Source organism: Myotis daubentonii, chromosome 14, assembly GCF_963259705.1.
Source record: "Myotis daubentonii chromosome 14, mMyoDau2.1, whole genome shotgun sequence".
Taxonomy (NCBI): Eukaryota; Metazoa; Chordata; class Mammalia; order Chiroptera; family Vespertilionidae; genus Myotis; species Myotis daubentonii.
Window position 1 is genome coordinate 22,835,227 of NC_081853.1, and position 15,653 is coordinate 22,850,879.

The window sequence follows — 15,653 nt, forward strand, 5'->3', positions numbered from 1 at the left end:
TGAGTTATATATGACACTGTCACCTAACTCATTCTGTGACTTTGGTTTTTAACCTTGAAGTGGGCCTCCTAACACCATGGAAATGTGAAAAGATGGGACGGTAATCTTAATCTGAACACAAAATGAACGAGTTATAATCTAGATTCTAGACATTCATTACTGGGAGTCAGTATATTTTAGAGGGAAAAATAGCAACATAAACACTGAGACAGATTTTTTTTTAAAATTAAATGAAAGGAAGATGGTTATCTCCCAGAGACTGACAGTGGTGAAAAAAAGGAAACATTTGTTAAACACTTATTTTAAAATGGTAACTTTCCAGAAACTGCCAAAACTAGATTCTGGTATATTCAGTGTCAGATATAGCTCAGGTCTTCACTGCAAGAACCAAACAATAAGTTAAAGAATGAAAAACAGAGGTATTTTAAAAGGCCTGTAGAGTTCCTAAAGTAAAATATAACAGTAAATAGGCATAGAAAAAGTAATACATTCTTAATTCTCAGCATAGCCTTTTCTAAAAATTTCAGGTGAGATGTGGCAATCTCAGTGGAGATATGGTAAAAGTTTGAAAATTCCATGAGAAAAAAAATCACATTTAATTATTGTACCTTGGTACATTAAAAAAAAAAAAAAAAAAGAATCAGCCCAGCCAGTGTGACTCAGTGGTTGAGTATCTTCAACCCATGAACCAGGAGGTCGAAGTTCAATTCCCAAGTCGGGGCACACGCCTGGGTTGTGGGCTAGGTCCCCAGTAGGGGGCACACAGGAGGCTGCTGATAGATGATTTTCTCTCATTGATGTTTCTATCTCTCCCTGAAGTCAATTAAAACATTTTAAAAAAAAGAAATAGGTCTCCTATACCAAATTTTAAAAGTGCACAATGTGAAAAAAAAACTATCACTGATTAAAGAGACCTACACTGTCACCCTTATATTTTGCACCAAAGCTAACATATTTGCTGATCAGTTGTGAAGTTGTAGCTATTTGATTATATATATTCATGACAAAAGCAACTTTCACTGGAAAGGAAAATGGTATTTTAGCTTTTCTCAAGATCAAATTCTAAATTTCCAACTGCCCGTTATCCTTATGTGTTCCATCTAAAACTCAACATGAACATACCTTTCTCCACTAACATCTGCTCTGGGTCCTATAGGGCATACTTGTTCGCCCAGTCATCCAGCCTTAACACGGAGTCATTTTTTTTTTCTCAACTCCATCTAGTTATTCAATAGGCATTGGAGGGTTAACTAGTACATTGTGCTAGAGCAGCTGTTTTTCAAACTTTTTGGCCTCAGGACCCCTTTTTAAAAACTGAGGGGCCCAAATAACTTTGATTACCATTATTTGTCCATATTATGAATTAAAAAAAAATTCAAGTTAGTGACAAATATATTGTTATATTAGCATTTCATGGAAGTAACTATTTTCAGAGTGGATTTATTTTACATTTTTTGCAAATCAGTTCTCTAAAATGTCTGCCTTAATTTTTTTCTTTCCACATTCAATTGGTTGAGATATGTTACTTATTTGCATTTTTTTGGTAATTTCATGTATTGGTCATTTGGAAAATATTAGTTCACTTAATAATATAAATCTCCCAAATGTTGACCCAGTTCATTATATAATATCTAAAAATCATATTACTATCACTATATCTCACAAAAAAACAACTACACTAGAAAGATGTCAAGCTCCCTGGTAGTGGATACAAGTTTTCCCAAAATTCTAATTTTCACTTTAAATTTGAATTTTATCATTGAAAACAGCAGTCAATTGTTTTCCTTTAAAGTCTCACTTCCTTTATATTCCAAAATGTCTGCCAAATAGCCAACTCTGACAACCAAAATTTGATAGTTATTCTTTCCAAACCGCAGGAGTGCTTTTTCTTGAAACCACTGTCGTTTAGTATGTAGCAGAAGTACTATATGCAATTTTCCCATTTCATCACTCACATTTAATGTTACGTACTCACGGTCCAGATATAATAAAATTTACTGTTTTCATAAGGACATGAAGTGAAACTGCTACATTCTTACCCCTGGGTTTATTCTGCAAATGCATGGCAGGGAAGAACAACTACAGTCTGGTTGTGACTGCCTTGATTTATGCCAAAATGCTGACAGTTTCACCCACCTTTGCCTTTTCACCATGTGAAAATATCCTGATAAACCCTGAGACTTTATTCAACATTTTAACTATTTCAGGACATATTTTGTTTGTTGCCAGGCTTTCACTTAAAAGTCTCTGACTAGTTGATGCTAATGCTGGACAAATACAGGGTGGGGCAAAAATAGGTTTACAGTTGTGAGTACACAAAGTTTATTCTTGTATTATTTATTATTGTACTAGAGGCCTGGTGCACAAAAATTTGTGCACTCGGGGGGGGGGGGGGGAATGGGGGGTCCCTCAGCCCGGCCTGTGCCCTCTCACAGTCTGGGACCCCTCGGGAGATAATGACCTGCTGGCTTAGGCCTGCTCCCGCGTGGCAGAGGGCAGGCCTAATCCCTAGGTGCAGCCCCTGGTCGGGCTCAGAGCAGGGCCAGTCTGGGTGAGGGGCTGAGGGCTATTTTCAGGCTGGGACTGAAGCTCCCAACTGCTCCTTTTTTTCTTTTTATTCTGGGCCAGCTTTAGCTCTGAGGCTCCAGCTATTAGGCATCCGCTGCTGAAAGCAGGTAGCTGGTTTGTTTCGGTTCTATAATCGAAACTCTGTATCAATTCCAGCTCTGAGATCCCAGCTAGCTGAAAGCAGGTTTCTGGGGTTTTGTTTAGCTTCTTTATTTGTTACAATGTTTTTTAAACTGCAGGCTCAGAGGCCGGCAAGGCAGGCGGGGAACGTTGGTTTCCTCCGTCACTGAAGTAAGCAAGCCTCATGTTAGTTTCAAGCTGCCTGGCTGCCAGCCGCCATCTTGGCTGACAGTTAATTTGCATATCTTGCTGATTAGCCAGTGAGAAGGGTAGCGGTCGTACGCCAATTACCATCTTTCTCTTTTATTGGATAGGATTATTTTCCATATGAACTACCAACCTACTTTTGCCCCACCCTGTACAAGCAAAATAACAAGCCCAGACATGTTTGTAGATTCATCCATTTCTAAGGCTTAAATACTCTTCTACAAAGATAACACAGATTTCATGTCTGCACACAAATCTTTCCTATACAAGTTACTCTATTGTTAAAAAGTAGAGCTACTATTTTTTACTTTTCATCCACTAGTGTCAAATGTATATGGCTTTTTGTTTCTCAGCTATTGTGTTTCTCCAGCCAATGTCCTACAGTAACTTATTTCAGTAGCTTTTCCTTATAGTTTCTTTGAACTTGATTCTTCCTGTAAGAGTTCTGCAATATCTTAAATTCACCTTTTTTAGCATTTTTAGACATAAGGTGTGGGTTGAACAAGCAATCTTCTAATCTTTTTTTTTAAGTCAATGACCCATTCTTAAATAAGAATAATATAAATTGGTTTATTTTGTGTTGCTAAATTCTAAAATAAATTGTAAATTTAAAATTTTGAAAGTTCTGAGCAAATATTTAGAGCACTATTGCATAACAAGACAACAGAATGTACTTTGGTTTATACTTAGGCACAAAGAAAATGACAGGATTTTATATTTATAATTATGTAATACTGAGGGTCCTGGGATTATAGAAAGTATAACCTAAAAAGTAAGTTAATTCCTAAAAACAAATATTCATACCCCAACCCTACCACCTTAGGAAATTCTAGAAAATTTAAGAATATCCTCTGTTCAATTAACATCAGTAATGATCTCTTACATCACACATCATGTATCCTTTACACACTTGTGAGAAGTAAATAACAGCTCGGTATTATGAATATTGTTTGACCTAGAAGACCTCCCCATGCTTAGGCAACTAAGAAAATAGCCTTAAAAAAGTAAAACAAAAACCCACCACTCACTCAACTACTAATTACAATTGTGAGAGCTGCTATGACGACATTCAAGTTGGGGATCCAAAGTAGCATAATTGAAGACATCAAGGTTCCCTGAAGAAGTGATGTATTGACATTTGGTCAGTTACTGAGTCAACTTATTTCCCATTTTGATTGCCATCACTATACCAGACCTCATCATTTGGTGTCTGTACTACTGGGAAAGAAACTCCTAAGTAGTATCTCTGCCTTCAAATTTCTCCCTTCTTATAACCCATCCTGTATCCAGCAACAGATTAAATTTCTTAAGACTGCTATCATCAGAGAAAGAATACTGACTTATGCAATTCAAACCATAATTCCTGGTCCTTAATTTGTTGGTGTCTAAAACAAAGTTGTTTAACCTTTAGTTTCCTACTCTAACTCCGGTTTATATATCAGCACCACACCATAATGACAAAGAGGCCACAATTGGTAATCAATAAATATTAATTTCTTCACCTACACTATGTTTTCATTAGCTTTTGCTTATAGTGTGCACTAGAATATGTTGCCATTATTTATTATAATAAAAAGTGCGGGATGAGATTTTTAAGCCACAGTCAGTAAAAAGAGGAAAGGCTGTAAGGAATGTTGACTGAGTTGACAAGAATTCATATATTAGGGTGGTTTAGTTAGCTGGTAAAATAACCAATTCTATAAAACATGATCTGAAAATGTATTACTGTTTTTAGGAAGATTCAATCTTAAACATGTTAAAAAACAATTACCAAACAAAGGTGACTAAGTATCAGGACAAACTAAAAGTCAGTGATGATTGTAAATTCTAGGGGAAAAGCTGTAAAGTTGGATTATTTCAGGTAACCATGACTTTGAGATATAATCTAAGAGGCAGAAATAGTCTATCTAGTCACTATGAAGGTATACATCAAACCAGGAATAATTCATCAGATGTAAGCCTGGCCTAAATAAAATAAACGTAAATATTTGATTCAATGCTAACACAATTCTGTAACAATTCAGTTTCTCACCCCATCAATAATGGGGAGTCTTAAATTAGAAAAAATAAAATAAATTAAAGGTTCTGTAGAAGTATGTCCTCCAATATAAAACAGGATGTAACAAAATCAAACATAATGTAACAAAGCCAAGAATTTCCAACCTGCAAAGTACAGTGCCAGACTCCTGGATGTGACCTAACAAAATGCCCTACAACTAAGACTGGCATAAAACAAACCAGTCTTAACCTTGTGATGCTGATCCCTATCATATTCTGGAATAACAGTTGCAAACCATAATTGTACCAAACCTCCTCCATGCATAAAAAATATATGGGAGCAACATTATATAGTTCAAATTTTGCAAATTTAAAAAAATTAAAAGCCTGTACAAAATCCTCCATTCTCCCATGCAAGTTTAAGTGTTTTTGTCCTAGAAAAAATAGTATGGTTCTACTTCAAAAGGAGATAGGTTGCTGGTTTATTAAAAAATTATAAAGCCTAAGGAAATAAAGCACAGGAAGAGGATAAGTACAGTGGTTCAAACAGGAAACCTAAGGAAGGGTTGAACAGTGAACAAATGAATAGATTGTATTCAGAGACCATGAGGCAATGTTATGCCCAGATTTCAAGATCCCCAAAGACCACCTGGGAGCCGAGTCCGATGCAAAAGCAAAGAGCCTTTATTCAAGCTCGAGCTCAGTCTCTCCGCCTCTACCGACGGAGAGCCAGGATGCAGAGAGCCCCGAGTTTCAGAAGTCCAGCAATTTTATAGGACTTGGGGTGATGCTCGGGCCACTGAGTTGGCTGATTCTGATTGGTTGGGTGAGGCTAGGGTCCAGTTACACAAAGACAGGATGCGGTTAGCATACTTTTGGCCTTAGGTTATTTCCCCTTGGGTTCCCATTGGCTGATTTAACGGAGGGCTGGGTAACTGACACATTCTGTGTGTTTTTTTTTCAGAAAAGGGGTCATGTTAGAGACATAGTTAACAAGATGGAGGACGCAGTACAAAATGGAGTTAGTCCTGCTCTGCCCTTTCAGCATCAGTTTCCCTTATGAAGAGAATATTAACAGACTTAGGTTAAGTATGACCTAAAGTTTCTCCATAAAAGGAGCCTTATTTGTGTGTTCTGTGGACTTCCAATATTATTGGAAAATAATTTCACAAATAAATCAATAAAACCAACATTTATTGAGTACAGATACTGGGAATCAATAAATCTGTATCCTTCAATGCACTTAGTGGTTAAATAAAAAAATGTAACTTTCATGTGCAAAAAACAGTATTTGAAGTAATTTAACATCCCGTTTAAAAGAAAAAAAATCTGCCGAAACCGGTTTGGCTCAGTGGATAGAGCGTCAGCCTGCAGAAAGATGGGTCCCGGGTTCGATTCCGGTCAAGGGCATGTACCTGGGTTGCGGGCACATCCCCAGTGGGAGATGTGCAGGCGGCAGCTGATTGATGTTTCTCTCTCAATGATGTTTCTAACTCTCTATCTCTCTCCCTTCCTCTCTGTAAAAGTTCAATAAAATATATTTTAAAAAAAAAGAAAAAAAAAAAAAGAAAAAAAAAAAAAAAAGAAAAAAAATCTGACCTGAAAGTTTCCAAAAAGATTAACTATCACTACTTTCCTGCTTTTCAAAATGTTTTCCCATTCAGTTTTTTGGAAGGGAAAAATTCTCCAAAAAACAGTTGAGGAAAAAATTAGAGACATATTGGATTAGAAAGGTGTTTCTCAAGTTGTAGTCATTGTTGTCAGATAAATAGGCATACCATAGCCCGAGGCTATTTTTGCTGTGTGGTGTAGGAGCTGCCAACATCAGAAGCAAATAAGAAACTTAAGAGGGAAAAACCAAGATGGCGGCATAGGTAAACACCGGAAATTGCTGCCTCCCACAACAACTTCAAAAATACAACGAAAAGACAAAACGGATATCATCCAGAACTACAGGAAGGCTGGCTGAGTGGAAATTCTACAACTAGAAGGAAAGAGAAAAGCACACTGAGACTCAGAGGAGCTGCGGAAGTAAAGTGCAGACGTACGGAGGCTCAAATGCGCGCGCAGAAAGGGGCTGGCATCTGAGGACGTGGCTGTCTTTTTGAATCGGGAGGGAGTCACAAGCTCCCGACTGCTCTGAACTCTGGTTCCGGGAAGTCTCTGGGGACCCAGGACTCATACGGGGAGAAACTGGACTGTCTGGCAGCAGGCAGAACTCGGAACTTGAGGGCGGCTTTCCCTCAGAGGTGCTTGCAGCAATTATCGGGACACTGAGACACGGCCCCTTAGGGCAGGGCTGAGGATCAGCCATAGCTGCTTGCTCCGTCCTGTTGATTCCTTGAGACCCGCCCCACCCAAGCTGCAGCAGAGGCTTTTGCATATGAATGCCCTGGCCCGCTGCAACCTGAAAATTACCTAACAACTTGCAGCTGGGCCAGACAGACCCAGAACTTCCAAGAGAAGGCCCAAGGCCCCACAGCAGCTTGCATTGCTTCACAGCTGGGCCTCATCTGGGCACCTCCAAACTCCAAAAAAGGAAGGGGAATCTGCAGATCTCTTCGTAGCTCCTGCTGGGTAACCTAAGGAAGAGGCTAAATTAGCACCTCCTTAGATCCAAGAGCCAGTGTACCCAGTGGTCAGAGTGAGACCATCCGGATTACAACTCCTCAGATCCATAAGGGACGCACTCAGGGGGCAGACTCAGTGAGCACCAAAGCCTCACTGAAGCAAGTCTTGCCCCGGAGGGGTGTCTCCAGCACAGAATTCTCCCACTGCAGACACAGCTGATTCTCACAGCCAATTGGCCTGGAAGTCAATTCCTCCCAGTGATACCAACAACAATCAAGGCATAACTACAACAAGACTGTGCACAAAGCCCACAAGGGGGTGCACCAACTGTGTCTACCTCAGGTAACTGGGGAGGCTGAGCTACTGGGCCCTATAGGACACCTAGCACACAAAACCACTCTACCAACACAGGGAAGCATAAAAAATGTGGAGACAAAGAAACAGGTCACAAATGACAGAAATGGAGGAAAGCAAACGACTGGATATAGAGTTCAAAACCACGTTTATAAGGTTTTTCAAGAATTTTATGGAAACCGCCGATAAATTTAGTGAGACCCTGGAGGATATGAAAAAAGACCAACTAGAAATTAAGCATACACTGACTGAAATAAAGAATAATACACAGAGATCCAACAGCAGACAAGAGGATCCCAAGAATCAAGTCAAAGATTTGAAATATGAAGAAACAAAAAATACCCAACCAAAAAAGCAAAAAGAAACCAAAGATATGAAGATAGTGTAAGGAGCCTCTGGGACAACTTCAAGGGTACCAATATCAGAATTATAGGGGTGCCAGAAGAGAGAGGGCAAGATATTGAAAACCTATTTGAAGAAATAATGACAGAAAACTTGGGAAGTGGGCCCCGAGCCGGGAGGAGGAAGCGGCGTCGGACCCGTCAGCAGCCGGCGGTCTCGAGGGGCGGCGGCCGCGCTGCTCGCTGCTCGCCGGTCGGGCGGGCGGGCGCCCCGGCGGCGCCATGAAGCTGTTCAGCCTGAGCGTCCTCTACAAAGGCGACCCCAAGGCGGTGCTGCTCAGCGCCGCCTACGACGTGTCGTCCTTCAGCTTCTTCCAGAGGACCAGTGTTCAGGAGTTCATGACCTTCACCAGCCAGCTGATTGTGGAGCGCTCGGCCAAAGGCAACAGAGCTTCCGTCAAGGAACAAGAATATCTGTGCCACGTCTACGTGCGGAACGACAGTCTGGCGGGAGTGGTCATTGCTGACAGCGAGTACCCGTCCCGGGTGGCTTTCACCTTGCTGGAGAAGGTGCTGGATGATTTCTCCAAGCAGGTGGACAGGATCGACTGGCCTGTTGGAGCCCCTGCTACCATCCACTACACAGCCCTGGATGGCTACCTTAGTACCTACCAGAATCCCCGGGAAGCTGACCCCATGAGTAAAGTGCAGGCTGAACTAGATGAGACCAAGATCATTCTGCACAACACCATGGAGTCCCTGTTAGAACGAGGCGAGAAGATAGACGACCTGGTGTCCAAATCCGAAGTGCTGGGAATTCACTCTAAAGCCTTCTACAAAACGGCCCGGAAGCAAAACTCGTGCTGTGCAGTCATGTGACCGTAGCCCACAGAGGCCCCCTTGCTGCATCCCCATCATTCCATCAGAACCGCGGCTTTGGGAGATGCCTCGGCCACAGCAAGACTAGAGCACCGTCACCGTTCACTGGAGCTCCTGGAGGCGCCGAGGCAGCGGAAGGGACCTGGGGTGGGGAATGTTCAAATTCATGTTTCAGGGCATTTTTGAAAAGATAATTTGAGGTCCTCAGAGGTATTTTGGGGCCAAAGGAAACCGTAAACACTCCATGACTCCTGCAGATGCCGAAGGGCTCTTGTCTAACCCGTACATCAACTGTGTTAACGCTTCAGTGAGGGGGTTCTCAATCCACAGGGCGAGGGGTGACAGCACACACTGGGTTCTCCTGGGAAAGCCGCCAGGGTCACGGGGGTGGGACAAGCAGGGTCATGAGGAGACAGCCCCTGGGATTCACAAGTTCTGAGACACGGTTTGCATCTCTGCTGAGACTGACTCCCACTGACGCCTTGGAGGTGTTGGAGGGGGCGGGGCGCCTGCCTGACCTGCACTTGGCCTTGAACCTGGATCCCAGGCATGTGCCTCTGGCAGCAAAACTGTTTTGGCAACCACCTGGGCCTGCGTGTCTTAGCAAGTGGCCTTCCCGTGGCCACTGTTACTGGGCATCAAGAGCAGGTGCCAGCCAACCAAGGACCCAGCACCCCACTTGTCTGAGTGTGGCAGTCCCCGTCCGTGCTGACTCAGTCCCCCCTCCCCCCATCCTTCTTGACCCTCAGCAGCAGGAAACCAGGCCACAGCAGCCCAGGCGATGGCCCAGCAGGTCCCGGCCCCTTGGCCTGCCTGGTCCTGGGTCATCTGCCCTGTCCACACTGCCTCCTTGCTCTGCGTGCCACCTGCGGGCAAGGTGCCCTTGCTGGGGTGGCGTCAACCCGTGTGGTCTCACCCAGGGGTCCTTCTTTGAGTGTGCTGGTTCTTGCCCAGCCGAAGGTCCCACTCACCCAGCAGGAAGTGCCAGCAGCCCCCAATCTCGCTTGGGCCAGAGATGGGATCTGTGGCTTCTGAGCACCTGCCCCAACAGGTTCACCTGCCGGCTGGCTGCCTTTTTCCTGGCACTGCTGGCCTCCCTAAGGATGCTCCCTGCCCGTGTGGCTCCTGCCGGACCCCGCCTGAGGGTGCAGGCCCATCCTACTCGTGGCGCCTGAGGTGGCTGTGGCTCCACTTGGGACAGTTGGGTCATGGATGATGGGGAGGACTTGGGCGAGGGTGGATTTGGAAGAGGGAGGGTGGCTGGTGGAGGCCCTGTGCCCATGTGCTCCCTGTTCATGTCATCCAGCTAAGAGTGTATTTTAATAATTGTTGCCTAACTTTTCTTGTGTTGTTGGAGAGGTTCCTATCTGGATAAAGTTGTCTTTTGAAATTCCAAAAAAAAAAAAAAAAAAATGACAGAAAACTTCCCCTACCTGGTGAAAGAAATAGACTTACAAGCCCAGGAAGCGCAGAGAACCCCAAACAAAAGGAATCCAAAGAGGACCACACCAAGACACATCATAATTAAAATGCCAAGGGCAAAAGACAAAGAGAGAATCTTAAAAGCAGCAAGAGAAAAAAAGTCAGTTACCTACAAGGGAGTACCCATACGACTGTCAGCTGATTTCTCAACAGAAACCATGCAGGCCAGAAGAGAGTGGCAAGAAATATTCAAAGTGATGAATGCCAAAAACCTACAACCAAGATTACTTTATCCAGCAAAGCTATCATTCAGAATTGAAGGTCAGATAAAGAGCTTCACAGATAAGAAAAAGCTAAAGGAGTTCATCACCACCAAACCAGCATTATATGAAATGCTGAAAGGTATTCTTTAAGAAGAGGAAGAAGAAAAAGGAACTCTTACCATTTGCCACAGGATGGATGGAACTGGAGAGCATTATGCTAAGTGAAATAAGCCAGTTGGAGAAGGATAAATACCACATGATCTCACTCATTTGTGGAATATAATGAACAACATAAACTGATGAACAAGGACTGATCCAGAGACGGAGAGGCATTGATTGGACTGTCAGGCCTTGGAGGGAAGGTAGGGGAGGGTGGAGGGAAGGAGGAAAGATCAACCAAAGGACTTATATGCAAGCATATAGGCCTAACCAATGGACACAGACAACGGGGGCGTAGGGGGTAACGTGGGGATAAGGACACATATGTAATATCTTAATCAATAAAAAAAATATTAAAGAAGAAAAAATATGATACTTAGGGCCTCATCTGATGGAAGTTTTTCCAAAAATGAAAACTTTAAGGACTGAACTTTAAGGCTGGTGTTCATTAACATCATACAAAGTCTTATTACCATTACGGTTTCATGAAATCCCACTTTCCTAAAATTCATTATGCATTCTCGTTTGAAATACAAACTAGTCACTACTTGTTTTCTCAACACGCTGTTGTCCAAGGAAGACTTATTTTTAGTAAGGGCTTGTTGGATTTAGCTCAAAGCTAGGTTCAGCTGAAGTAAAGAAACAGGTAAAATAAAACAAGCCGGGGGAAAACTCCTAAATGAGCCACAGAAGTCCAACTTTATTTCCTTACTGCTCAGCATGAAGAGAAAGTTACCAACATCCATATTAAGTATCTTGCAATCCACAAGTTTGTGGCTATAACTACACTGCCCATACAATTTAAATTACATAAAATTAAAAATTCAGTTCTTCAGTCACATTAGCCACATTTTCAGTGCTCAGTATTAATATATGGTTAGTGGTTACCACATTGGTCAGCACAGATAGAGAACATTTCCATAATTGCAGAAGGTTCTATTGGATAGTGTTAATGTAGAACACTAGCAAGCACACAAAGAACTGTTTAAGAGACCACAATAATCTATCAAACTGTACAAAGACATCTACATGTCATTCTATTTTACTTAGGATTGGCTACACATCAAGGAATATACTAGAAGCTTAGTGTTACTACAAGACTCAACAAGAGCCTGTGCTCAGAATAGTTAAGAGAATTCAAACAAGCAATGACAACAACCTGAGAAGTGCTATGATTCAACATGCTTGTTATGGGATCAGGAGAAAGCACTGCTATTTTTTTTATAGGGAGTCTGGCTATTAGAAAGATAGATCAGAGAAGGCAAGATCACAGGGGAGATGATGATACCTGAGTCTTAAGTCTTGAAGGGTAAAGACCATCAAAGTTAGCATTCAGGCAGACAGGACCCTACAAAATGGTATGACTACGTAACTATGATTTGGGTAAACAGTAATCAATTCAGTGTGACTTGAACAGAGAGGTACTGTTGGTGTGATGTGAAAAATTGCAGCAAGTGAAAAGGCTGTTAAGAACAGACATTAGCACATTGAGGGACCTTGTAGGTCAGTGATGATGGAATTCATCCTGTAAGTAGTTAGGAGCCAGTGAAGGAGTTGTATCAATCATTTGGAGGCTCCTGCTATGTTAGAACAATTGTCCTGGCAACATGCAAGATGGATCAGAAGAGGTAACAGGAGGCAGAGCCAACTGGTTTATAGCAAATGAACGTAGTAACAAACCGATGAGAACAGAAATCATGGGATGGACTGAAAAGTTATTCAAAGGAGATAAAAAAGGGTATGTTGCTGAAACTCATGTCTAATTCTCAGTGAAGCAGTAGTCAAGGTCACCTGTACTGAGAGGGTAAGGGGAGAATCCCAGCTGAGGAAAGAGTGAGGCCTCTGCTCAGGTTGGGTGGCCTTAATTGGTGTTGGAACCAATCTGTCTGGTTTCATGACTCACCCATACCAAAACAGGAGAGGAGAAAGCCAATGGTATGTCTGGAGACTGGATGAGCAAGTACAACAAACAAAAAATGGGCTCAAAATATGAGTGAGAGTTGCTAAGGTGCCTGATCCTGGGGATGCAAGGAAGGGGGTCTAAAATTTTGAGATAAAATTTTAAGGTTTAGTAAGGGTTTCTAATGGGGTGAGTATAAAACTAAGTCTGCCTTTGGTCTCTCACTTTATCCCCAGGAAAAAGCTACAAAAAGGATTTTAAGTAGTAAAAACACGCAGTCTTGCTGTAAAAACCAGTCCCAGGTGAATGCCTGGACTCCATTTCCCTCCTCCACGCCTTCCATAATTACTTTGTGACACAAATTACTTTGTGCCGCCCCCCCTTCTGGGGGAAGACAGAAATTGGGCTCACCCTCAAAATCTGACACCTGCTCAAACCCCTGCAGGACAACTCCCCGGCACCAGGTTAAACCTGGGCAAAGGAATTCCGCCCATAATCTAGATTCTAGGAGCCTCGACATGGAGGCGATGACGAGATCGTGGGGGAGGGAACGATTCTTCCAGGCCCAGGGCGGTCCTTAAACCGGAGACAACAGAGAACTCCCAGAAAGGTAGTGCGGCACTCCCCTCCCCCTGTCTGGAAGGGCGCGGCCTTCTCTCCGCCTCCACTGCCGCTCCTTCAGGGTAGCACCTCGTGCCGATTTTGGGAGAACATGCCCCTCCCATCCACAAACCAGCAGGACCGACTCCCGCTCCTTTGCTCACTCCCACAGTCCGGGGGCAGACCGGGCTCGTTGAGCGTTTTAGGCGGCGGGTACCCGGGGCGGAGCCGAGGCAGCCGCCACCCAGAAGCCTCCGCCGGGCAACCCGCCCCCTCCTCCAGCGCGCGCTTCCTGCCACGTTGCGCAGGGGCGCGGAGCCAGACACTGCGGCGCTGGGCCGCGCGAGGAACGTACCAACGACCGCCACCCCCGCCGAACCCGCGCAGTGGTTTCGCTCAGTTGGGACTTGAGCCAATAGTAAGGGGCCATTCTCCGGATGCAGCAACCAATCAGATGTGGAGACCAGGCAGGCGGCGGGTAAACCGACTCCCCCGAAGGGGAGGGTGGCGGGACGCCCGCGCAGGAGCCACTTTCACTGACCCTCCTCCCCGCCCCCTGCACACACCCCACGGGAGGCCGACCGCGCCCGTAGGTCCAACTCTCCCCACCTACCTACCCACCCACCCAACCCAGAGAGCAATGCGAGACTCCCTAGGCGGCTGCGCACTCCCGAGCCTGTAACTGACAGACCCTTTACTCCAACCAGAACACGCCATTTGTTTTCACACGCGGCGGGAGACGCGGCGACCAATCAGTGACAAGAGCTGAGCCGAGAGCGCTCCTCCCTTTGCAGTAGCAATGGCTCCGTCCGGATTTGAGCCTTTTCCACTTCTCCCTCCCCCTCCGGTGGCCTCCGGGCGGGCCGCATTCCTGCCAGCCTCTCACCTCTTTTCCTTCCAGCGTAACAAACATTATACGCCCGAGTTCCCGCGGGAAAAGGCAACCCCCAAGTACCAGTCAGACCCACGTAGCCACCCGTTTCCCCCACCGTGTCCACCAGCCTCCCTCCCGCCAGAGTCCCGCTCCCCTACCTAGCCGAGGCTCTCTGAGGAGCCGGAGCCCCAGAGCACAGCCTCTTCTCTAGGCTGCCCCGGCGGCTTCCGCTGATTGGCAACAAGTTGGCCAATGGGTGTGGGGCGGTGGGCGGAGAGGCCAATGGCGCGGCGGGAGGGGGCGTGTCCCAGGTGCCCCTGGCGCCGGCACTGGTAATCCCCGTGCGGTCAGTGGCGTTTCCGCTCGGGCAGCGGCTGAGTGAGCTGCTGCTGCCGCCGCCGCCGCCGCCGCCGCCGCAGCCGCCGGGGGAGGGGCGGCCGCCGCCCGCTTGCGCTCAGAGACTCACGCAGCCCCAGTCCCGCCAGTCCGCCAACATTGTAGTGCCGCCCCCCCTTCCTTTGGCCCTTCCCCCACCCGCCTTTGCTCGCTCCGCCTTTCTGCCCCCACCCCCACCTCACGGGCAAGGGCCATTCCCGGCCAGGAAACGCCGTGGCGCCGCGTTGGGCCTAACTCGAGTCCTCCTGCCTCCCGGGAGTGCCGAGCGCCGCAGCCCGGGCCCAGGCCCCGGCAGCGCCTGGGACAAGGTAAGGGTCCGACAGAAAAGAGGGACCTACCCTCCCTCACACCGGGCCCCGGGGGAGGGAAGGGTCACCTCCTCCGTCTCCCCGCGCTCGCTTTCGGGACTTGGGCCTGGCCCTCCCAGGCTCTTAGCAGGAGGATGCTGCCCCTTCTCACCCCCATCGTCCCCCCCCTGGACACCATCGCATTCCTCTTCCCCGGGGAGAGAGGTCCCCTTCGTCATCCAGTCGACCCCACTACCCTTTTCATGTCTTTCCTGGGTCAGGACGCTTCCCCTCCCCCCACGTCTCTTCACCCCTTTTCCTGGGAACTGCCTAGTCCACGTTTACCTTTGACTTGAGGCTAGGCCTCTCGCCGTCCTCTTAACATACACAGGCATACTTTTCCCCCCTCCCCAAACCCCCGCCCCAACCACCCCGGTTCGCGCGGCCTGGTGACAACTCTGATGGTTCTGGGGGCCTGTGTCTCTTCATCACGTTCCTGGACGCCTTTCCCCTCGTCCTCGGGTCCCCATCCCAGATGATTGCTTCCTTTCCCACACCAACGGCATTGCCTTCGCCAGCCCCACCTCACATTTTGGGGTTCTCGGTGGCTTCTGCCCCAGTATCTCCGAGAGAGTCCTATTCTTGAATCGGTCGGGTTTGAGCTTGGAGTTGAGCCAGGCTGTGTCGTTCTCCCAGCCTTGGGCGTGGAGAGCG

General features: G+C 46.0%; 3 protein-coding genes across 18 annotated transcripts in view; 2 read left to right on the top strand and 1 right to left on the bottom strand.

Annotated features, from left to right (window-relative positions):
* SRGAP3 (SLIT-ROBO Rho GTPase activating protein 3) overlaps positions 1-14,539 on the bottom strand; it is a 369,413-nt gene extending 354,874 nt beyond the window's left edge. The window contains exon 1 of the mRNA XM_059663445.1: positions 14,415-14,539. The gene's annotated coding sequence lies outside the window, so the exon portion shown is untranslated. The remainder of the gene's footprint in view (positions 1-14,414) is intronic.
* On the top strand, positions 8,323-10,461 carry LOC132215360 (synaptobrevin homolog YKT6-like). Its single transcript, XM_059663422.1, has one exon. It carries the CDS (start codon positions 8,442-8,444, stop codon positions 9,036-9,038), a length of 597 nt encoding a protein of 198 aa, XP_059519405.1. The 5' UTR covers positions 8,323-8,441; the 3' UTR covers positions 9,039-10,461.
* A 280-nt stretch (positions 14,540-14,819) lies between the features above and the next one.
* SETD5 (SET domain containing 5) overlaps positions 14,820-15,653 on the top strand; it is an 82,772-nt gene continuing 81,938 nt past the window's right edge. For 7 of the 16 annotated variants that reach the window (XM_059663424.1, XM_059663423.1, XM_059663432.1 and 4 more), the window contains exon 1: positions 14,821-14,960. The gene's annotated coding sequence lies outside the window, so the exon portion shown is untranslated. Of the gene's footprint in view, positions 14,961-15,653 lie in introns of all 16 variants that reach the window. The other 9 variants (XM_059663431.1, XM_059663430.1, XM_059663435.1 and 6 more) reach the window with 3 other exon arrangements.

What these genes read in the sequence shown, in the direction of transcription:
- LOC132215360 (XM_059663422.1), top strand. Translation starts at nt 8,442, where the DNA reads ATGAAGCTGTTCAGCCTGAGCGTCCTCTACAAAGGCGACCCCAAGGCG.